This window comes from Pygocentrus nattereri, chromosome 19 (genome assembly GCF_015220715.1).
Source record: "Pygocentrus nattereri isolate fPygNat1 chromosome 19, fPygNat1.pri, whole genome shotgun sequence".
NCBI classification, from domain to species: Eukaryota; Metazoa; Chordata; class Actinopteri; order Characiformes; family Serrasalmidae; genus Pygocentrus; species Pygocentrus nattereri.
The window spans coordinates 28521592-28546476 of record NC_051229.1 but is presented as its reverse complement, the minus strand read 5'-3'; the positions used below and the strand labels follow the sequence as shown (position 1 = coordinate 28546476).

The window sequence follows — 24885 nt, the reverse complement described above, 5'->3', positions numbered from 1 at the left end:
TTATGCACATAGGCAAAGATTATCAGGCAAGGGAGGTGGAGTCTGTGTAATCTACCAAAATACCCTAGATATTAGTCAGAAACAATGTGACACCTTCACTTCCTTTCAGGTCCTTTCCATTCACGCTACAAATCCGGTCAAAAGAAGGCGTTTTCATTATCTCACATTTACAGGCCACCAGGGCCATACTCTGAATTTATAAAAGAATTTAGTGACTTCGCTGCAAACCTGGCTGTGTGCAACGATAAAGTAATAATTGTAGGAGATTTTAATATTCACTTTGAGAAGGTAGATGACCCACTAAAAAGGCATTTACCTCAATCCTAGACTCTGTTAGTTTTACCCAAAACATAAAAGGGCCCACACACTACTGTAGTGTATGTTAGATTTAGTTTTGACACTGGGTCTTAACATAGACAAGCTTAATATCCTACCACAAAGCTCAGCAATCTCCGACCATTACCTAATTTCGTATAAGCTACGACTTAGCCATAATATATATACGTCCCCTCGTTATTCTACAAAGCGCTCAATAAAACCGTTTACAACCCTACAATTTATAGAAAACCTCCCAGAACCATCAACCCCAGTCTCCACTCCATCAAACCCAATGGAGCTAGATTTACTAACCGATTATTTAGGAAATACCTTTCAATCTACTTTAGAAAATGTGGCGCTACTTAAAATAAAAAGAATAAGGCAGAAAAAGCTGCGTGGTACAACGATAAAACCCGGACCTTAAAACAAACAGTTCGGAAACTAGAGCGGAAATGGTGACAAACCAAGCTGGAAGTGTTCCACTCTGTCTGGAAGGACGGCCTTATAGAGTAAAGAAATGCTCTCACTGAAGCTCGCTCAGCATATCTGGCCTTGCTGATCGAGAATAATAAATATATTCCTAGAGTTCTGTTTACTGTGATTTCCAGAATCACAAAACTTAGGCAGGTACTGAATGACAAATTCTGGCAACTCTCACCAGTGAAGTTTTTATGGACTTGTTTAATAATAAAATTGAAAATATTAGACAACAAATTCAACCCACAGTATTAAATCCAGCTTGGCTGTCATCTGACTTGGCTGATATAAAACAAAACACAGTTGTAGAAGAAAGGCTGGAAACTTTTTACCCACTCCCACAGCTGGAGCTAGAGAAGATTATCTCTTCTGCAAATTGCACAACCTGCACACTCGATGCAATTCCCTCAAAATTACTCAAAGAAGTACTGCCAGTCATTATAAACCCTATTTCAACTATAGTAAACTTGGCCCTTAGTCTGGGCCATGTTCCCAAAGCTTTTAAACTAGCAGTTCTCCTTGCCACTGGCGCCCCCTTGGCTTGCTCACCTGGGGGTTTTACATTCTTGTCTTTACTGGAATTCTGTGAAGCTGCTTTGTGAGAACATCAGTTGAACGTTCCACTGAACTGCTGTAAAGTTGCTGCTGCAGCCGCTTTCAGAGGAACAGTTTTCGTTTTCTCCCTCTAAAGCCGTCGGTGTCTGAGAGAGCGAGAGCTCGGAGGAGAGCAGACGTTCGTTCACCGGTGTTTGTAGAAAACAGACCCTGATGACCTGGCGCCCCAGCCGGAATGTACACGTGTTTGGCTTTTTGCTGTTTCAACATCTCCAGCTAACATGGCCAATGGAGCATTTTGGTTATTATCACCTCCACTGATTTATCTCTCTGTAGACGATGGCTGACGTTTCTGTGCTCAGATAGCTGTGAAGGAATTTTTTCCACAAAGCATTTATATCCTTTATTTGGTTTGGACTCCCGCATTGTTGTGTGTTTCCTTCTCCAACAGCTCTGGACACATCCTCAAGTTTCATTCTTGGCAGCTATGACAGATGACCTTTTCTGTGGTGAGCTGAAGGAATACGAATGCCTGTATTTCTGAGGTGAATAACTGTCCGTAGGGCTACAGTGGAACAGACTGAGGTCACTGATAAAGTAAATAAATACCCCCCCCCCCCCACGTAGTTCACGTGTATAGTTGCCATGGGTGTTTTTAAGTGTTTTAAGTTTGTGTCTGTGCATTTACGTGCCAGATTGCCAAATATAAATGCAATGGACAAAGTTTTCTCATCTTTTCTTTAAGATGTCAGCTAAAAGGCAGCGTTTGCACTACATCAAAATGCAGCCTTTCACACAGTGGCGACAGTGGTTTCCACTGTTTTCCCATCATCAAAATGACCTAGAAGACACATATAAGTTCACTTGTGTGACCCCTGGTTTCTCTACAACGCACCATTCCACATCAAACCCCTCTGAGTGACCATTTACATCCCAAGGGCTGAATTATGCGAAAATGTTGAAAAAGTGGGTGGGATTGTCCTTCAGGTTGAAACCTCGTTGCTGAAGGTTTTCCCAGCGTTGTGGAAGAGTTGGTTCACAGCTCGCCCTGGAACCGAGCCAAACTGAGGTGAACTGTCCCGCGCTCGCGTCCTCCACATCTCTCCGTGTGGTCACAGGCTGATGGTAGCCCCCCCACCCCCTCCTCCTGCTCCCCGAATACGAAGCAACATTTTTTTTATTATTTCCGAGGAGAACCGCAGCGGAAACGAGCGCGAGGTGAGCGTTTTTATACTTCTGCGCCTGATGGACACAGAACGGAGTCCACTGTTCGAGGTACGTTCAAGTGTCCAGTCTGTGCTCTAACGTTCATTAATAAGTTAAATCCGCGTTTCGCGCCAGCACGCGGGGCTGATTGGGCGATGTAATATGCTAATTGCTTTTGAGCGAGTGGATGATTTTGGGCATCCACTGACCCCAAACTGCAGTCCCTCCTCTCGGCTCCTCCAAGGCTTGAACGCACAGATTTGACTGAACTAGAAGCTTCATTCCTGTGTGGGTGGGTTTCTGTGCTTCTTTGACTGCGATGGTCTCACCTCATACTTTCCTATGGTACCAGCACTGTGATGCCAGTTTACAGTATATTTATACCCCTGTATAGTTGATATGCTGTTTATTAAGTTCATTCATGCGATGTTTTACTATTTGTTATTAACTGGACATTAAAAAAAAAAACTATTATTTGGCTACAGATCTGTCCATATGACACCACGCGCTGCTCTGCTGTGTTTATTGGGAGGATTATGTTAGGAGGCTTGCATTTATGTTAGTTATGTTCATGTATTGCAATTGGTTCGTAATTTGCTATTGATAAGAGGCTCGCAGGATAGTCCATGTTGCTGTATGTTGCTGCTGTCGGAAGAAAACCTCGTATCTCCATTTTGGTCATTTTTCACTTTTTCACATAATTTGAAAATACCTGTTGTCCTGTACATTGTGTGTAAATTTCATGAGGAATGGTCCAAGAGACATATCCAAAAATTACTTGGAAAGACGTCTGGTTCCATTGACTTACATTAAAAGTGAAGTATGTTTTTTCCTTCTCCTGTAAAGTTCCCATTTTGGAGACGCAGGGTTTTCTTATGGCAACAGCGATTTGCTGTAATTGGTCTGTTTCGAAAGACATGCACTGGCTTCAGCTAACATTAAAGGGTAATTCCACCGAATTTTTAAGAATTTCTGCATATTTCAGTCATTAAGATAACAAAGTCGTTCAGGGTGGTTTGATGTAAAATGGTTTCTTGTAAAGAAAACGGGCCAGATCAGATTTCTTTAATGCGGTGGTGAATGGGAACCAGGCATCGTGATGCCTAATAAGGCATAACACAAATATAGCCACTTTATTTACTGTCCAAAACCACCAGTAAGCCTAGACGTGTCTTCTGAAGTTTTATATATGATGTTGATGATGGTACAAAAGTTCAAAATCTGACGGATGTACAGTATGTACCCCTCCATCATGAATAGATTAAACAAATTTTGTTTCTAGGCCAAAATTGTCTTAAAACTATCATCAGACTATGTCTCAGAACACAGGCCTCATTCATAAACATTTCATGCAGTGACTTTCTGTGAGGGAGCTTTTAGAGGTTCCTGTCACCACCACTGTAAACCATTCTGACTCTACATTTACATTTTACATTTACAGCATTTAGCAGACGCTCTTATCCAGAGCAACTTACAAGAAGTGCTTTGTCAATCTAGAGAAAGTATCTTTGCTAGTTACCAATAGCTTAGAGAAAAATACACAGATACTGCTAGAAACAAATATGTCACTGCCGACACCAAGAGAAAAAGAAACAGAGTTGAGCGCAGAACTCTGTGCCATTCAAATGCAATACAACAACAATAAGATACAATACAATAAATAAAATAAGTGCAGCTTATAGTTCAATGCTCATTTAAGTGCTGTGTAAAGAGATGAGTCTTCAGTCTGCGTTTGAAGACAGCAAGAGACTCTGCTGTTCGGACAGCCAGTGGGAGTTCATTCCACCACCTGGGTGCCAGTACAGAGAACATTCTCGACGCTCGTCTTCCGTGCACCTTGAAGGATGGCGGGTCAAGCCGAGCTGTACTCGAAGCTCGAAGGGCTCGTGGTACAGTTCGAGATTTCACCATTGCCATCAAGTAGGTAGGGGCTGGTCCATTTTTGGCTTTGTAGGCAAGCATTAAGGTTTTAAATCTGATGCGTGCAGCTACAGGAATCCAGTGAAGGGAGCGCAGCAATGGGGTGACGTGGCTGAACTTGGGCAGATTGAAGACGAGTCGTGCTGCCGCTCTAGAGTTGAAAAACAAGGTCGTGTGATTGTGCTACTGTACCACTTTACACGTTTCAGCCAAATACTAAGAGGCTTTGAGAAATGACACTTTATATCTCTAGAATGATGAGCTGTGGATTATTAATCACTGACTGAGAAATGAAGATGTATGGTAAAATGAACACCAGAATGCCATGGATGTGAAACATGATCACATCTTAATTGTAAACATATTAAGAAATTACAGTAAATGAATAATTACAGTATGTTAATTGAAGTATTGAATAAAACATCTTAAAATACCTTGTGTTGTCTAACTTATAGCACTCTATATGTTTTTTTCCGTGTCACTCACCCCATTTCAGTCTGAATGCTATTATTTTATAAAATTACAGCAATTATTTTTATGAGTGATACCACACTTTGCTAGTGTAATCATGGGATCGAACTAGCCACCTTCCAGTCATAAGGATGGTTCCCTAACCTCCAGCCCTCCACGCTCTCAATGATGTCATATAGGCTAATTAAATATGATAATTAACACATGGACTAATCAGTTATGGTAAAGTTAATATAGAGGCAAATCAGCTATGATAACATTAACAAACGTTACCCAGTTATGTTTACAGGCAAATAATAAATAATAACAATTAGAATATATATGCTAATCAGATATTAGTTATCGATATAGATATTATTATCGACGGACAGTTGGGTGCCCTGGTCAAATTGCATGTTATGAAAAACGTCCATGCATAATACACATTTTAATACACAATTACTGTTTATTCAATGAAATTTACATTTTGGGGGAAAAAACACATAAATCATGATGTACAAAAGTTATATGTAACATATATAATTAACAACCAATAATTTGATCAGAGTGTTATCATCATAATTTGATCAAAGTTTTAGGCCTCTTTGTGCATTATTGAAAACTTGGCAGTAAACATGTTTGTGCTTGTATCATCAGCTCTGATGATATTAGGTGATTTTATAAGCATGAACATGTTTATTGCCAAGATAAAGGATTTCCTAAAATGTACATAGAGGCCCAAAACGTTTGCATAATATAACCTTTGCACTGCACAAAGGTTTTTAAAAGCATTTATCTTGGTAATAAATGTGTTTGTGCTCATAAAATCACCTTATATCATCAAATCATCACTGGAGCAGATGCAAATAACTTTAGCAGAAACTGTAAAAGCTAAGCAGGTATGATAATGATATTAATATATGAGCATATTAGTTATGATAGTTAAAAACACTGCTGACACGGTAAAATCTGAACATCTGAGCATATCGCTGCTGTTGGCAGAAAACCTCGTATCTCCAAAATGGTAACTTTACAGGAGAAGGAAAAACCTACTTTACTTTTAATGGAAGTCAATGGAACCAGAATTTCTTCCAAGTCATTCTGGGCTGTTTCTTTTGATCCATTCATCATGAAATTCACACACAATGTAAAGAACAACAGGGTTTTTCAGACAATGTCAACAACTGAAAAACGTCAAAAATGGAGATACAAGGTTTTCTTCCCTCAACAGCAATATGTAGCATGTGTTTAAAGGTATGAAGGTCTGCAGGATCAGTAGCTGTTCAGTGACGGACCATGCTTGACCACACAGCCATCTTCTGTCTGCTCCATGCTGGGCGCTTTGAGCAGTCATTAAAGTAATGACTCAACGGCGAGTGCGCCGGGCATTTGAGATTTGATGAAGGGTAGATGGTGGTGTCAGCGTGGGTTAGAGCCGCCCACACACACGCATATCATTTATAAAAGACTGCATTCACACTCAGAGCATCGCTTTCAGGCATCCGGTGCACTGATGTTAGGAATACAGCAAATGATGTCACCTATAATGTAAAAGTCTGCATCGCTGCAGCAGATGCGTTTGTTTCTTATGTATGCAGATGGGCAAAGGCCGTTTGGGCAGCACACTGTCACAGACAAACCTTCTCAAAAGCGAAAAACTCTTTGTGAGAAGGAATAAAATGTCAACTTTAACATACGCAATGTTTAGGAAATTCATTTTTAGGGCTTTTTAGCAAATCTGGACCTTTTCGATAGGTCCTTTCGGTATGAAATGTTCACGCAGTTTGGCTACAGCAGATGGAATTTACCCTGAGCCTCCCCTCTGCAGCACAGCGATAGAAAAACCCAGAGTTTTTGGGCTGCTGGTCGGTCCAAGCAAGTCATCCTTGAGTGCTTTTAGAGTCTGAATTCAGCAGTACAGGTCCCAGAGCAATATCCAGTGTGAGGGTTATGGCTTAAACCCCAAGCAGGACATTTGCAGGTCAGTACTGCAGCAGCAAAGGTTGTCTAATAGTAATAATGTTTGCACTAAAATGTAAAAATATTAAATAGTTTAGCTGTCTATCAAAGCTGATATATTAGAGTTGAAATTAAGTCAATATGAGTTTGAGGTGAAGGCTTTAATTTGAGAGTATTTGAATCTAAATTGGTTAAAGGGAATAGAAATTACAATCATTTTCATACTTAGCCCCCAGGTCAAAATCAAATAAAAGCACGTTTATTGTCACATCACATTTACACAGGTGCACCCCCTTGTAGTACTTAAATACAACTATATATATATATATATATATATATATATATATATATATATATATATATATATATATCACTGCTGTCAAAAAACAAATTGTATCTCCAGTTTTGATGTTTTTCAGATGTTTTTCAAAAACATCCAGAAATGACTTGGAAAAAATTCTAGTTCCATTGACTTACATTAAAAGTAAAGTTTTTTTCCATTTCTTGTAAAGTTTTGGAGAAGGTTTTGCTTTGACAACAGCGACATACACACACACACACACACACACACACACATATGTATATATATATATATATATATATATATATAGTCACCAAAACAGCTTTTTATCATTTGAGAACTGTCGAAGTTCGGCTTTTTCTCTCTCAGAGTGTTTTCTCTCTCACTGTAATGGTCTTCTTACTGGACTTACTGGGAAAACAATATGTCCTTTACAACTCGTACAAAACGCAGCCGCGCTCATCCTAACAAAAACAAAACAGAGAGATGAGATCAGTCTCGCTTTAAAAGAGCTGCACTGGCTGCCTGGATCATTCAGGGTAGATTTCAAAGTTCTACTTCTAGTTTTTAAAGCTCAAAATGACCTTAAAGCACCTGCTTACACAGAGTGTATGTCTGTTAAGCTCCAGCATGTATTCTAAGATCTGCAGATAGTGACCTTCTACAAACACCCTCTGTAAAATAGAGAAAACATTCAGTAACTTTCAGTTGTTCTGCTTCTAATCTGTAGAGCTCAATTCCACCTTTTATTAGACAGTCAAGCTCAGTGCTCACTTTTAAGAAGCATCTAAAAATGTAATCTCTTTAACGTTTAATGAAAATTCTGTGTCTCGTGGTTTTTATCTTCTAATTTGGTCTTTTTCATTTTCTTCTGATTCTAGCACACTAATGACTTCTTGCAGAACTGTTTTATCACCTTTGAGATGCGACTGGCAAGAATATATGTATACGATGTGCAAGATCTCAATATATATGTGGTGCATATATTGAAGTAAGATCAGAGTGAGTCTGTTTGAGGTGTGGATTTTCAAGAGGAGATCAACATTAAGAGATCAACATTAAGATAAAATGACCCTTATTAGTCCCACAACGGGGAAATTTCACCTCCGCATTTAACCCATCCGTGAAGCGGAACACCACATACACACTAGGGGAAAGTGAGCACACTTGCCCGGAGCGGTGGGCAGCCATATTAGCAGCGCCCAGGGAGCCGGGGTTTGGTGTCTTGTTCAAGGACATTCAGTCATGTGCCGTCAGTTCTGGGGAACGAACCAGTGACCTTCCGGTCACAGGGCCGGTTCCCTAACCTCCAGCCCATAACTGCCCCGCATGGTATCATGATGATACAGAGCTGCAGTGACAAGCCCACTGACCAATACACCAGCACTACTGGCCCAGAGGGAGAAACTTTCTCCGAATTTTATGCTTCTGGTTCTGGACTTTATGCTTCTATACCTCTTCCCAGTGAGAACAGACAGTTCTGACAGAGACAGAGGTTTGGGAGCTGGACCCCCATGAGGTCCAGCTGTCTGCACCACCCTCTGCAGAGTTTTCCGCTCGATGTAAGTGTTGTTCTCATACCAGGTAATGATGGAGCCTGTTAGACTGCTCTCCAGAGTACATGCATAAAATTTCAGTAGCTTGGGCAAACTAACAGTCATAAACTCAATTGTCATTTTTAATACTTGGTTGCAAATCCTTAACAGTCACTGGCTACCTGAAGCTTGGAACCCACAGACATCACCAAATGATGCTCTGCTAGGGCTTTACTGTGGCGGTCTTCAGTTCCTGCTCGTTTTTGGTGTGTTTTAGCTTCAGTTTTGCCCTCAGTGCAAGTCAAATTGCTGCTCGACTGGATTGAGGCCAAGGCGAATGAACTGGCCAGGGCAGAACATTTCACATCTTTGCCTTAAATGTCCAATGAGTTTTGAAGCATTTGACTGAATCTAAGCTGATATTGTAGCCTTATACACTACAAAACCCATCCTGCTGCCTTTGTCAGCAGTAACATCATCAATAAATGGAAGGGAAAGCCATGCATGTTCACCGTAACACTGGTTATATATGTCCAGAACGATGAGCTGTAGATTATTAATCACTGACTAAGAAAACTATATAATAGTCATAATAATATGAACACCCAGCGTGCCTTCTATGTAAAGTTTGTGGTCACAATCTTGAATCTAAACATATTAAGAAATTACTGTAAATAAATAATATTATTTATTTATTCAGCATATTATTTATCAATCAGTAACTTATTGGTGTTGAAAATTTTACTAAAACATATTAAAACACCTTGTGGTATCCAGCTTATAGTATTTAAATTGAAAAGCTACTATTTAATAAAATGACATCAGTTATTAATATGACAAATGATACCATGCTTTTGAATGCTAGTGTTTATGAGCTGTAAATTGATGAATATTGTTGATATTTTCCTTGAAAAGGATCTTGCAGATGAACCTAACAAAATACAGCATAACAAGCTTAAACAACTGAACTAGTCTTTATTTTCCAATTTGAATAAATAGTTGAATGAAACTAGTTCATTTAAATTAGTTAAGTAATGAAATTAAGTATTTTTTTTAGGTTGAACTTATGGACCATTTTTACAGTGTATATTATATTATATTATATTATATTATATTATATTATATTATATTATATTATACTTTTTGTAGTTATAACTTTTATTTTTATGTCCAAATTAGATTCACCAAAAAGAACATATTAATCTGCATTTCTATTGTTGCGTAATTGCTATTAGACTTTTAATAAACTCTAAATTGAAAAAAGACCAGGTTGCTTTCTCTTTAAGTAGGTTGAAATAACTAGTAATCTATTGAATAGTTACTATTAATCAATTAATTTAAAAATAGTGAAAAATAATAATAAATGTAACCCTTTATATTCTAAAGGTCTGTATGTGGTGCCAAATTGTAATTTCTGCATTAGTAACTTACACATTATTTTAATGTGTGGGGTAATTATTACATCAGCCATTCCTAATCATCTTAAGATGAGTCTTAAGCTTATAATAGTTGAATAATAAGCCTAGCTTTTAAAGGGGTTACCAGGCACTAGTAAAACATTTATACCTTTTAAAAAGGTTCTAAAAGGATTTATTGGAATTTTTTTTGGAGTTTATGGAACCAGATTTTTTTCCCCAAGTCATGATGTATCATTTCTATTGGCCTGTTCATTATAAAATATAAATACAATGTAAAGAGTAGCTCATGTTTACAAATTATGTCAAAAAATTGAAAACGAGTTTTTTCCTGACAGTGAGAATATATAGAAAGAAATATAGAAAGAAAAAAAAAATGAATGCATATAAATGGGCATGTCAATCAGGCTGTTTATTACTGAAAGAGAGAACAGTAGAGAAAATTGAATTATGCATAATCATCATATCACTGTGTTCACTGAGAAGGTACATCAAGTTTCATCAGTAATGTTTTGAATCGAGTAGTCGAGTGTAAATTGAGTAATCGTGACAAACAATTAATCCTTTTCTACTGTGTGGGAAGACTTTGCAGGGCAGTTGATAAGTGGGTCGGAGAATCACTTCGGTCATTTGAGTCAGGATACTTAGATACGTACATGTTTAAAAGTACGTCGTAGTTTCAGTAGTTACAGCAAAGAGTGACCACTAGTTCAGCTGCATTTATAGGTTACTAACAATCTTCAGAGGCTTCCAAAACCAGAGCCATTAGAAGGAGTAATACAGCGAAGAAAGACCTCCAGATCTGCTAAAGAGCCGTGAGGGTAGGGGTGGGACCTGAATGAAAATACAGATTTAAGCCGTTCACTGACACACTTTAGACATGAATAAGTCATCAAAGGCTCACTTCCCCCCTGCAGGATGCACATCAAAATGCAAACACGGGGCGGCTGAACAGGGCAGACAAGACGAGGGCTTAGCAGAGTCTCTCTGAAAACCAGCAAGACTCCAGATTTCTGCAAAACTCCACGTGGAGAGGCAGAGGAGCCTTTGTGCTGCTTTTAAGGGTGTAAGAATTTCAATACAGAATCAAAGAATCAAAAAAGTTAACATGCCATGATTTCTTCTACAATACTGATATCAATAAATCTTAAATAGTTCTATAATGAGCTGTTTTAAATTGAAACACTTCATTTGAAAGCCCGATGTTCTTGCATTTTAGGTCTACTTGTGATGTTAGTGTGGGTTTATGTCCCCAAAAAAGTCATAATTCACTAATGAGTTAGCCTCTTTTTACTCCTTAGATTAAAACAGGCTGCTTGAGTGATTTTAAGAGTGATATACATGAATTAAGCTCTGTTCTGACTGGCTGCTGTGCATTGTAACTCCAATGTGAGTGGGTGGGGCTAAACTGCTATATGTAAATATGGTGCTTTTTGAGACATCACAAAAATTATGAATTAAAACAGCCTGTTTTGTTGCTTAGTTTTCATATATGAACTGAATGAATTGGGAAGTGAACAATATTTTAACAGTGCTTAAATACTATATCAAACTTTTTTTACTAAAAATTAGGTAATTTCAGTTTCCCATGATGTGGGACCTTTAAAGCTAGTATCTAAAAATAGGTTTTTATGTTTAAAATGCTTAAACACTCTACAAGCCTGCAGGCGCAAATGCACATCTATCAACATCTCATTATAGAAAATGCGCAATTTCAGGACAGATTTGTTACAGGTTTGGATCGCATTCGTTTTTCCCTTTAATATCCAATCTAGCATTTCTGCTGCTGTTTCAATATCTGGTATTGAATTGGTGCCATGATATGAGTAACATCTGAATGTGAAATTCTGAAACCAATCCCAACTCCTCATGAAGGTGGAGCTCAAAGTGCTCATCAGAGGTGATCAATAGACAACAAGCCTGTCGTGATGTAAGTTAGTTTTAGACCTGAATCATCCCTTAAGTTTTAAAGGCGAGTGCCGAGGCCCAAGCCACCAGTTTGCTTTATCAAATGCTGCATTTGTTCTGGGGTTATTTAATCTGTGATCTCATTAATGTGGGCATAATCTTGCTATTTTGTGGCCTTTCGGGAAAAAATTTACTTACATCGATGCTACTATCATGGCGCTACATAACCCTCGTGTGAAGAGGCTGAAAATTTGGTGGTCCAGGCCTGATTAGCATGGCTAACCATGTAAAAATATGGTGTAAATAAACTAGTGGTGCACTGAAATGTAAAATTCCTTAATATGTTTTGAATATTAAACATAAAACTACAAGTTCATAAAATGCTATTAATGTTGATAAAAAATAAATACAACAAATAAAACCAGTTTACATACAACACACCTACTAAAACGGCTTCAGTATGTATGCTACAGTATGTACAAGGAAGTCCAACATCCGTGTGAGCAGCAGGGTTATAATAGTAGTATAGTATAGTATAGTATTATACTAAACCTATTACTAAAACAAAAACTAGCAGTGGAAGAAATTGCTTGTTAACGTTTAAACAAAAATATGACACCTAAATTAAAACTGTAATGTCTTCTGCAAAACTAACTAAAAACTAAATTAAAACTAAACCATTTAAAACCAAATAAAAGTACTGAGTAAAAAACTTTAGTTTTTGTGTTTCAGTGTGTGAATGAAAGTTTAGAAGAGTGTTTGGCTTTGAGAAAAGCTGGAGCTCAGCTCAGCTTAGTCTGCTGTCTACCTACTATAATATATATATATATATATATATATATATATATATATATATATATATATATATATATATGATATTCATCATAATACTAAAAACAAAAACTCAAACTAAATAAAAACTAAACTTTTCAGAAAATACAAACAAAATTAACAAAATTAATAAGAAGTCAAAAACCAAAATGTAAGACTGAATAAAAATAGTATTAATCGTAATTTAACAACTAAAATAAGCCTGGTCAGCAGAGAACGGTTGGTCATCCAAAGCAATAAATTCCATCATTTTGCACTTTCTTTTGTGATAATATGTCATTTTAAATACTTTAATACATTGTTTAGCTCCAAAGGTTTAACAGCTTATTCACTCGCGTTTTCTGATTGTAAGATCACATCTGGCCCTACAAGACTGGTGAATACTAAGCTTAAGACAGAACTCAAATAAAACTAGTTTCCAAATCAGTTTATGCTGTAACCAATAAGTGCAATAAAATATTTTTTGTTACATAAAAACATCAGAAATCATATCAAGCTTTATCCTTAACTGCTATTGCTCCTAAACACTTTCCTTTCACAATAATAGCACAGTTGTCTAGGGCAGATCTAGCAGGGCAGAAATTTCACTTGTGGCAAAGGTCCTATGACAGTGCCATGTTTAAACACTGAGTTCTTCAGTATGAACCTACTATGAATTCTACTGCCAGTGTTTGTCTGTGGAGATGCATAGCTATGTGCTTGATTTAATACACCTGTCAACAGTAAGTGCAGCTGAAATTCGACAATTAGGAAGTGTGTCCACAAACTTTTGGCCACGTAGTGTATTTTTCTTTGCCTCCACATATTCATAGTCAGCTTGCTGCTTGTGGTATAAGTTTTGCCACAAGCAAGATGTTTGTTTGGATCTTAAAATGGTCAAAATCAGACTCTGTGTGAACAGGACGTTAATCTACAGTTGCGAAAACAGCCCTTGATGTGTATAATCCATTATCTATGGTGGAAAACATCGCAGCATTTTTTTAAAAAAACAACCATGCAGCTCTCTGTAAACCTGCAGACCGGAGAAAGAGGAAAGGCCTTACCACCTTACTGTGAAGTCTCTTGCTTTTGCTGATAAAGATGAATTTGAGAAAATTAAATCTTTGAAAAGGCAAAAATAGCCCATTTGTATTTCCAAAGAAGCTTGTCTCGGTGAGACTTTGCGGAATTTATAATCCTGAAGCATACCTGCGCATACCTGCATGTACTGCCCTTATTACCGGTAGCACACTGACCAAACGGTAAAGATAATTGAGGCAGCTGAGAAATTTGCATGCAGTCAGGTTTGAGCAGATAACAGAAGATGCTGGAGGCCAATTACTCATGTATTCCTAGTAGGAATGAGACGGTCACCGGTTTTAATGATATAGGATGCTACTGTATAAAACCTGGTCATAATCATACTGCTCCAAACTTTAACTCCAGCAACCATGTTGAGTCTTTTTATAAAGAGGTAGAAGAAGTAAACAGCCTACTGCTACATATAGCATGGGATATTCACCTGAGTTAATGGACTTTTTATTATTTGTTTATTTTTGTTATGTGTATCATTCTGTAGGGACTTTGTAATTATCCTTTTTTTTTTAAAAGGATTGCATGCCCACTCCAGGTAAGGGGAGAGGCGCTGCCCCAGGTGGAGGAGTGTAAGTATCTGGGGTCTTGTTCACAAGTGATGGGAAGAGGGATGGTGAGATCGAAGATGGTGAGATACAAGCGGCGGAAATGAGCTTTCTTCACAGGGTGGCGGGCTGAAGTCTGTTCGATACGGTGAGGAGCTCGGCCATCCAGGAGGAGCTCAGAGTAGAACCTCTTCTCCTCCGCATTGAGAGGAGCCAGCTGAGGTGGTTCGGGCATCTGATCCGGATGCCCCTGGGGGTGGGGGTGTACCAGGCACAGCCTACTTCAGTACCACCAAAGTCCAGACCTTTTCATAACTTCCTCTTAAAAAATTTCCCAGACTAATAAGTCCCTTCGAATGTCCCACCAACAGCATTTGACAGACTTTTTCTACACTGTGTCCTCAGTTCACCCCATCCGAAGCTTTTAAATGAGTTCCATGAGATTGCATCTCTTAAAAGTCGGGGTGCATGACGCTCAGAAGGGACATGTATGAAGAGCTGATGAAAGGGGCAATGCAGTTACATTTAATGGTCCAATATTGAAATTACAGCAGTCGATAATTTAATGTTTTATTTTTAGCTCATGCATGTACGACTCAAGACATGACTCATGTGTAGTCATTTAAGCTGGACATATCTGTTCTGTACACCAGGCCAGGATTCAGCCACAGCTGGACATTACATTTACCAAGCACAGGATGTGAAAGGGGATGCTAAATAATGTAAAATGTTCTTATGGAGTAATTAATTGTAATGTCCAGTTTAGCTGCATCACGTAAAAAGCATCAAAAATGAATCTTTAACCTGTCTAACACTGCACTTCAAAAACAGTACTGCACAAAGCCGTTGTGTTAGTGGTGTGTTAGTGTTTGTTGCTCTGGTACGAGTGGATCAGACACAGCAGAGCTGCTGGAGTTTTTAAACACTGTGTCCACTCACTGTCCACTCAATTAGACACTCCTACCTTGTAGTCAGAGATGATAGCTCATCTGTTGTTGCACAGTTTATGTTGGTCATCCTCTGATCCTTCATCAGTGGTCACCGGACGCTGCCCACAGGACGCTGTTGGCTGGATATTGTTGGTGGACTATTCTCAGTCCAGCAGCGACACTGACGTGTTTAAAAATTTCCAGCAGCACTGCTGTGTCTGATCCACTCAGATCAGCGCAACACACTCTAACGCTCCACCACCACATCAGTGTTACTGCAGTGCTGAGAATGACCCACCACCCAAACAGTACCTGCTCTGTGAGGGTCCATAGGGGTCCTGACCACTGAAGAACAGGGTAACAGAGTATCAGAGAAACAGATGGACTACAGTCTGTAACTGTAGAACTACAGAGTGCAGCTATACAGTAAGCTATACACACAAACACACACACACACACACACACACATTTTCTAAGCTGCTTCTCCCTCAGGGTCGCAGGGACCATAATCCATAGAAATGATATTTTCTTTTTATTTTATTGTTTCAATTACGAACTTTTTACCTGGTGAACTTATTTAAGGTTTACAGTTGGATGTTAAAACCACTGCTGTACCTTTAAGGGAGCATTTACATTTACACTGTTTGTACCTTGATGAATGAAAAAAGTACCTGCACAGAACCTTTATTTCTAACAGTGTAATGTAAACATTTATTGGTAGCAATATTGGCCGCAACAAGACGCTAATTATCAGTTATGTCAACCGAGAAATTCTGCATCATTGTGCTTAAAAGCACACCAAAAGTGATTATCTTGGTTGAGCTAAATTCAATTTTTTGACTTAACTAATCGGAAAAAACCTTTTGCAACTGATCCAGCCTCTTTTTTATTGGGGTAATCTTTAAGGAAGGTGTTATTCCGGCTTTCTCCCAGCTCTCGGCTCTACCTCTATTCTAATTTGACAGGAGCTCCACAGTCAGTCAGGCTGACGCGTCTCCAAATCTGAGACTAAATCAACCTGGCACAACAGAGACTGCAGCTGGGGTGTCATTTCAGCTAAAAATATTGTTAATGTCACATCATGATGTATTTTTATCACATTATGACTGCTCTATTTTCCTTTTAAAAGGCTGTTGTGAATATCTTACTCTGGCCTGGTTTTCTGGGTCACCTGGAAGAGATAAAACTTTAGTGATTAGGTGAGATGTGTTTGGTGCTTCGTAGCTTTAATCTGTTTGGAACATGCAGCTACAGCACACCAGTTCATTTGTTTTGGTTAGTACTTGAATAACATCACTGTAATTTTGTGCTGGGGAGAACTAAACATGCACTTAGTAAGTATTTGTCATAGCAGCTAGAATTCAATGAATTTGCATGGATTATAATCTGGCTGAGCCACATTTGAAGAAGCTCAGTATACACAGCATATGCAGATTTAGGAAAGTGGTGGATGAAGTACACAAATCATGTACTTGAGTTAAAGTAAATACCCAAGGTAAAATATTCCTCCAGTAAAAGTAGAAGTTCCTCACTTTAGACCTCCACTTGAGTAAAAGTACTAAAGTATTTACCTTCAAATGTACTTAAGTATAAAGTAAAAGTACTAAAAGAGTAATTCTGGCTCTGATGTCCTGTTATCATTTTTATAACCAGACTGGCTTCATGAACTCATTTCAAGTGAAAGTCCTCCAGCGTCTCTCTTGGTAAACCAGTCTTTTAATAGAACGTCATTAATTAGTGACGCTGACGTCTATTAAAATGATCATAAGCTCAAAACACTGAAGGTAAACAGTTTCCATCAGGGAGAACCGAGTAGCTCTGAAATCACTTTTTACACACAAGCAAAGTTTCAGTTTCAGATTTATTTACAACTTAGTTCCAAGTTTAAGTTGAATAAAAACTGGCTTTAAACTCAGGATCACAGATGAGCTCCTTTACTATGTTGATCTGTAGGCCTCTGTTCATAAACATAAACCAGCCCAAACTAATTTACTATAAAATGAAATGGTGTTTGTAGAAATTCAGAAAAAAGCTGCGTCAGTCTCGACTGCATATGTGGACATATTTCTATATTGTGCTCTATTTACACAAAGTTAGGTTAGTTCATCATTTATGTTGAACAGACTCTCCCAAAGTTTTACGCTGCTGCACTGACGTTGAACCGTGTGCTGCACTGGGTCGGTATGACCAACAGGTCAAAACAAGCTCTAAACAAAGTGACCGCTGGGCCCTGATTGGTGCTCTGGCTTTGCGCTTCTTTCGTTTTGACGTTACGTTTTTATACACACAGAAACCAAAAGGAACCACAGATTTCTCAAAATGTAGGAGGAAAAAGTCGGATATTAGAAAATAATTTAAAAATACTTAAGAACAGAAACTAATTACATTTACTTCATTACTGCCCACCACTGATTATAACCATCTCACAGCAGCTAAATTCTGAGGGGCTGAGGACTCAGTTAACAGCTAACAGCTAAGTAGAAATAGGCAGACTAAACAAACTAAAAGGCTAACAGACTAAAATGCTCATCTGTTAGCATTCAGTGTCAGGCTTTTAAAATAAAATACTTTTAAATCTCTAAAAACAAACAAAAAAAAATTATGGGGGCTATTTTGCCTTACAACACCTTATAAGTACCTCTCCACTATGAATTAACTTTAAAAAATTAGTTTTAGGCCAAAACCTGATCTCTAAACTATCTTAAGACCTCAGACAGCATATTCATATCTAATTTTATGTAATAATTTTATGTAATAATTTTCTGTGCGGTAGTTTATAATCCGTCTCACAAAAGCAAAATCCTATATCAATATTAAAATTAAGTGACTAAAACCGCTGTGCCACGGATGGGTTAACAACTGGGTGGTTGGATAGTCTAGTGGTTAACACTGCCGCCTTCTACACTGTAGACTGGGGTTCAATCCCCACCTGGGTCACCACCCTACACTATACCAGTAAGAGTCCTTGGGCAAGACTCCTAATACCACCTTAAACTACCAGTGTAAAATTATCAAATTGTAAGTCACTCTGGAAAAGAGCATCAGCCGATTACCATAAATGTAACATAAGAAAAAAGGCTAACAAGCTAAAGGGCTCCTACATTAGCATTCAGTGCTGGGCTTATGATTTACTGTTAAATAAAAAGTGAAGAAGATGTACATCAGTACATTCGGATTACCATTCCGATTGCAAAAATGGCCAGACATGACAGGTTAAAAAAAAAAAAAAAAAAAAAAAAGTGAAGAAGATGTTACTTGAATGTCGTACGTGCTCCAAATGTCTGTTTTTGGTAGACCTGCTCAAATAACCTGTTAAACCTAGTGTGGGAAAACAAATGGGTGGCACCATTAGCTTGATGCTAACACAAAGGAAATTGCCTTTAGGTGCTAGTCTAGATTATCATTATCATTGTGGTAATTTGGTGAGCATAAAAAAGTCTTTGCAGTAAGCACAGCTATACTAAGGTGTATTTATTACTATGCGGCGTTATATGATGTTTATAAAGTAATTGCAATATACAATGATAAGCTATACGACAAAGTTCTTCTCCTTCAGCAGTTCGTAGTTGCTTGATGTGCCTCTGGGGGTACGTGTACCCCAGTTTGGGAACTGCTCTATACCAGCTGCATATCTTGTGGAAAAACTGTTTATTGAGATTATTATACATTCTAACTTAATCCTCCTGTGACCTTTGCAGTCAATTGGACTCCATTCAATGTCTAACATCTCTAAATAAATGACTGACATCATTGTTTTGCTTCATATTCAGTGACATTTCCTAAGTAAATAGAAACTTCTGGGTAAATATAAAATTAAAATAACGATATGTTTTCAACGTCCTGTATATATTGGTCAATTTCTCTGAGGTCAGTCTGAGTTCGGGTTGTTTTAGTTGTATAAAGAAAACTTAAGAAATATAAAAATTTTACATACAGTTGTTTTGGGTGTTTTGAATGATATCGAGGTGGCTAACATGGCGTAACTTCCCTCTGCTTTAGGGGCCTAAACTAACATATCTATACCTGTAGGTGTGTGAAACCACTGATATACTGGACTCAAACTGACTCCAAAGCTGAGCGCTAAGTTGAAGATAACATGGAGGTTAAATTTTTTATTGAAAAGTAGGTACTTTAAGAAATGTTGACATCTTTTAAAGCAGTACCTGAGGCCAGGCATTACAGTGATTTAACCACAGTGGCTGTAGGCACCCCGCTCCACATTGTGCCTAATAACACCACCCATGGTAAAATCACAATAATGTCACTTCGTCACTTTACACTTTAAAGTGGAATTCAACTGCTTTTTCAACATTTCTGTATAACTAGTGGCTTAAATGAGTTCTTTCCAATGAGTTCTTACCAAGAAACTTACCAACTTAGATTTATTCACAATGGTGATGATATGAACCAAGGGTTGTGATGTATTTAGTAAGTATAGCCATTTTATTTACTATCCAAAATGTCCAGTGGATGGACGTCTTGTGAGCAATATCTGTAATAATTTGTATTGTTGATTATGGTAAAATACTGGTGAATCTCTAAAAATGAGATTTTCTCTGGAGACTGTTTTGCTTCACAGCACTTTGCATGTATCTCTTCACTATGAATGAATTTTAAAAATTTTGTTTAAGGCCAAAACCTGGTCTCAAAACCTGCTTAAGGCATCAGACAGCATATTTATAACTAATTTTATGTGATAATTTTCTGTATTGTAGCTTATAGAGGCTTTATACACTATAGACATCTGGCTCCTAAATGACTTTTTTACATCGTAAATATTGAATTTTACTGTATTTCACAGAAATGTATCTAATGCTCTTAACTGTCTTTCTGTACTTGTTGCAGCTGTAAGTGATTCGGTTCATCCTGACTTCTCAGCAAGTGTCCAGCGGATCCGTAGCATGACCAACTTCAGTTTCTCTGGCTCCTCCAACCATAGCTCAGCTTATGGGAGCCCCCGTAGGCCAGTCACAGTCTTTAGCGTGCTGACCTTCACCCTGCTGGCCATGTTGGTGGTGGCCACGTTCGTGTGGAACATGTTGGTTCTGGTCACCATCCTTCGGGTCCGCACATTCCACCGCGTCCCACACAACCTGGTGGCCTCAATGGCCATTTCAGACGTGATGGTGGCCGCTTTGGTCATGCCGTTGAGCCTGGTCCATGAACTGAACGGCCGGCGATGGAAGCTGGGCAGGGTCCTGTGCCACGTTTGGATCTCCTTCGACGTTTTATGCTGCACGGCCAGCATCTGGAACGTGACAGCCATCGCACTGGACCGCTATTGGTCCATCACCCGGCACCTGGAGTATACCCTGAAGGCCCGGAAAAAGATCTCCAACGTAATGATCGGATTAACGTGGCTGCTCTCTTCGGTCATCTCCTTGTCTCCTCTGTTTGGCTGGGGTGAGACGTATTCAGAGGAGGGCATGGAGTGCCAGGTGAGCCAGGAGCCGTCCTACACCATCTTCTCCACCTTCGGGGCCTTCTACCTGCCACTCTGCGTGGTGCTCTTCGTCTACTGGAAGATTTATAAAGCAGCCAAGTTTCGTATTGGGTCCAAGAAGACCAACACCATCACACCAGTAGCTGAAGCTGTTGAGGTATGCAGTGTTTAATTCAGTCCCTGCAGCTGCGGCTTAATATTCAACTAGGAATCTTAAGCAGAGATGGCCCAATACCTCTTTTCCTTGCATGAATCCAATTTTAATAGTAAAACTTTTGAGTATCACCTGTTTTTAATGGAAACAGAGGCCATCTGAAGTCATGGTCAGACCAGACTTGTCTTGCTATTTTCTTACAGGGTGGAGTAATAATCTAGTGAGTATGCTGCTTCCTGATATGGTATTGGAGAGAATGCATGGTTCAACAAGGCAACAAGCGAGATTATGTTAACCAAGGATCTACTGCCTTTTCTGTACATTTTATTGAAAAATTTCTGTTTACTTACAGTGCAACATTTTGTAAAACATATCAAATGTGCCGTAATGTTTAATTTTTCCCCAATATGTTAAATTAGGCAAATAAACAGTCATGCAGAATGTGTTCTCTGTAGAGGATGTCAGTTCATTTTCACTTGGAAAACCAACAAAACATGGAATTTGACCAGGGGTGCCCGATCTATGAATGGTTTAATAAGATTCCGCCAATTTTCCAAGCTAAAAATTTTGAAAATCTCCACAATCCCAGAAGTAATGAACGTATGCCACCTGAAGAACATTATAGTTTTAAATAGAATGGAAACTTTGGTCAGTTGGACTGGTCAATTTAAAAAAATAATAAGGCATTCTAGCATTTGGTGCTCTGAAACCTCAAAGCAATAAAATTTTTTAAAGAGGAATTTCTCAGAAAGATTTTGATTTCTGCATCGTTTCAATAGTCATTGTGATGTAAACAAAGTCGTTTGGAGTGACTCTAAACATACAGACTTTCTGTACAGTGGTGGGAACCAGGGGTCAGGATGTCTACAATACAACTAAAGCCATTTTATTTACTATCCAAAATGACCAGTCAGCCTACATGTGTCTTCTGGGTTTTTAGTATGAGACATTGATAAGGGTCAAACAGTGCTAAATGTGAAAAAAGGCATATTTTGGGGGGACTCTTTTGCAGTGGTGGACTTTAACAAAGTAAATGTAATTAGTTTCTGTACTTTAGTATTTTTTGGTGTTTCTGTACTGAAGTTTCTCCGTTCTGGGCGTCTTTTTCCTTTCACTCCACTACATTTCCGAGTCTAATATCCGACTTTTTCCTCCTACATTTTGAGAAATCTGTCGTTCCTTTTGGTTTCTGTGTGTATAAAAACATAACATGTCAAAACGAAAGAAGCGCAAAGCCAGAGCACCAATCAGGGCCCAGCGGTCACTTTGTTTAGAGCTTGTTTTGACCTGTTGGTCATACTGACCCAGTGCAGCACACGGTTCAACGTCAGTGCAGCAGCGTAAAACTTTGGGAGAGTCTGTTCAACATAAATGATGAACTAACCTAACTTTGTGTAAATAGAGCACAATATAGAAATATGTCCACATATGCAGTCGAGACTGACGCGGCTTTTTTCTGAATTTCTACAAACACCGTTTCATTTTATAGTAAATTAGTTTGGGCTGGTTTATGTTTATGAACAGAGACCTACAGATGCAAGACCTAAATATTGAGCCGGACCTTCTGTGACCATCTGTGTGTGTGACGTTAAGCTGCAAGAACCCTCTTCAAACTCAAACCAATACCTCAGACTTTTAAAATGACTATTTCAGGCTTCACAGAGTGACTCACTGCAGCTCATGCACACCATATTTCAGTTGACTCAGTAATCAGTTTTAGCAAAAAAACACTTATGTATGGTGAGTAAAAAGAAAATGTCTGTAATTCACAAGCAGATGTAGATCTTGATAATCATGAACGGTCAATCAGAACTTTCAAGTTAGTCATGGACAGAAACTTTATTTGTCTCCATCTTGACATTCCCAGAAAGCCACCAAACCCTTCAAACAAGCCAGCAGTAGATCTGCAGGCAGTAAAAATGATGTTGAATCTTGAATAGCCAATCAAATGGTCTTATTTCTCTCATTTAGTACCTTGTTCTTTTTCCAGCAGGGAATTATTTCAGTTAATATAATTAGACATCATTTCAGCAACCATTTAACTTAAACCTTGTGTTAAAATGAATATGCTTTTAGTAGGTCATGTTGTCCCTAAGGGCTCCATTAAGTTGAACAGCATGTGGTCAGTTCTTGCACAGGCACTTTGGTTGGATGTAACCTTGACAAGCAGAATGCTGAGTCCCAAAAGTGCTGGAAGGCTTTAAAGGCTAAAAGGCTTTTTTTGTTTCCTCTGTGGACTAAAGTACTCTCGACTGGATCACAGTTGTCCATTTGATCAACTCCACTTACTGTATAGCTGGACTTTGTAGTTCTACAGTTACAGACTGTAGTCCATCTGTTTCTCTGATACTCTGTTACCCTGTTCTTCAGTGGTCAGGACCCCCATGGACCCTCACAGAGCAGGTACTATTTGGGTGGTGGGTCATTCTCAACACTGCAGTAACACTGACGTGGTGGTGGTGTGTTAGTGTGTGTTAGGGCTGGTATCAGACACAGCAGTGGTCATAATGTCATGCCTGATTGGCATGTAAGACGTATGGGACACATTAACATCACATACCGGTACTTACATAAATATAATGCATATGGAGGATATATACTTACACATAAGAGTTTTTCAAACTTTTGTGTATGGCTGTATGTCCTGAGAAGGTATTAAAACAAACATACGTGTTTATGTTTTCTGGTCTAGGTGAAGGAGGCGTCCCGGCAGCAGCCTCAGATGGCGTTTACGGTGCGGCACGCAACAGTAACGTTCCAGACGGATGGAGAGACTTGGCGGGAGCAAAAGGAACGGCGGGCAGCACTGATGGTGGGAATCCTCATCGGCGTCTTCGTCCTCTGCTGGATCCCTTTCTTCCTGACCGAGCTGGTCACTCCACTCTTCTCCTGCCACGTCCCGCCCGTATGGAAGAGTGTTTTCCTCTGGCTCGGCTACTCCAACTCCTTCTTTAACCCACTCATCTACACGGCCTTCAACAAGAACTACAACAACGCCTTCAAGAACCTCTTCTCCAGACAACGCTGACAGCAAAGAGAGGCTTTCTGAACTTCTCTGAATTAGAGAAGTCCTGATCTAGTCCGAAACACTGGCATCAGAGCCTATTTTAAAGGACCAGTATCATGGAAAACAGATTATCCTTCACCTTCGTTTAAAATAAAAGACATTGATGTGGTTTGTTAACATTGTGAAAGTGTTAAAAACATAGTGTTCACATATATGAAATCTACACCGTTCTGAATTCATTGTTTTGTGATGTCATAAAAGCACCACATGGACACCCATTCAGCCTACAGCAGTTTAGCTTGCCTATGTCCACATTATACAATTAAGCAATAGAACACAAGGGAGTGTGTTATGGTGGAATAACGTCACTGTGATCTTTTGGCCGTAGATCATCCCAGCTGTGATGTTACTGGTGATAACTCACTCCTCGAGTGCTCTACTGCTTTAATACAGCAGTTAAATAAATACAGTAAGAAATGAATAAACTGGCCGTGAACGCGGCGTTTAATATGTTTTAATGTTCAGTTCCTTCCTCCTAATTAGAGCTCCTTAACGAGCAGCTTGTTGCTACGTCAGAGTAACGAGCTCCGCCCACTCGCTGCTCAGCCGGCAGTTCGTTCTCCAGCTCCTTACACTAAATTCTCAAACTGTCGTCTCCACTGAGCAGCTTTTGTTTTTTATTGGGTCAGTTTTATGGCTCAGTCTGATTTGGCCCGACTCTGAAGATCAGACACGTTTGGCGAATGGTGTTGGGTTCATTTCTGGCTGATTCCAGGTTGTTCAGCTGTTCTTCTGTCACAGCTGCCGACTGAAAAGCTGCTCAGTGGTGAATTTAGTGTCGTCTCGTCTTCGGAGTCG

The 24885-nt window shown here is 39.0% G+C and overlaps 1 protein-coding gene across 2 annotated transcripts; it reads left to right on the top strand.

Moving 5' to 3' along the window:
• Nucleotides 1-2552: 2552 nt before the first annotated feature.
• htr5aa (5-hydroxytryptamine (serotonin) receptor 5A, genome duplicate a) lies at nt 2553-24491 on the top strand. Of its 2 annotated transcripts, none has more exons than XM_037531222.1 (3): nt 2553-2568; nt 20269-21023; nt 23713-24491. In XM_037531222.1, the coding sequence occupies exons 2-3, from the start codon at nt 20325-20327 to the stop codon at nt 24046-24048; spliced, it is 1035 nt and encodes a 344-aa protein (XP_037387119.1). In that variant the 5' UTR covers nt 2553-2568; nt 20269-20324; the 3' UTR covers nt 24049-24491. The 2 variants fall into 2 exon arrangements, with proteins under 2 accessions (XP_037387119.1, XP_037387120.1); XM_037531223.1 differs by lacking the exon at nt 2553-2568 and adding an exon at nt 2797-2842.
• The last annotated feature ends 394 nt before the right edge of the window (nt 24492-24885 follow it).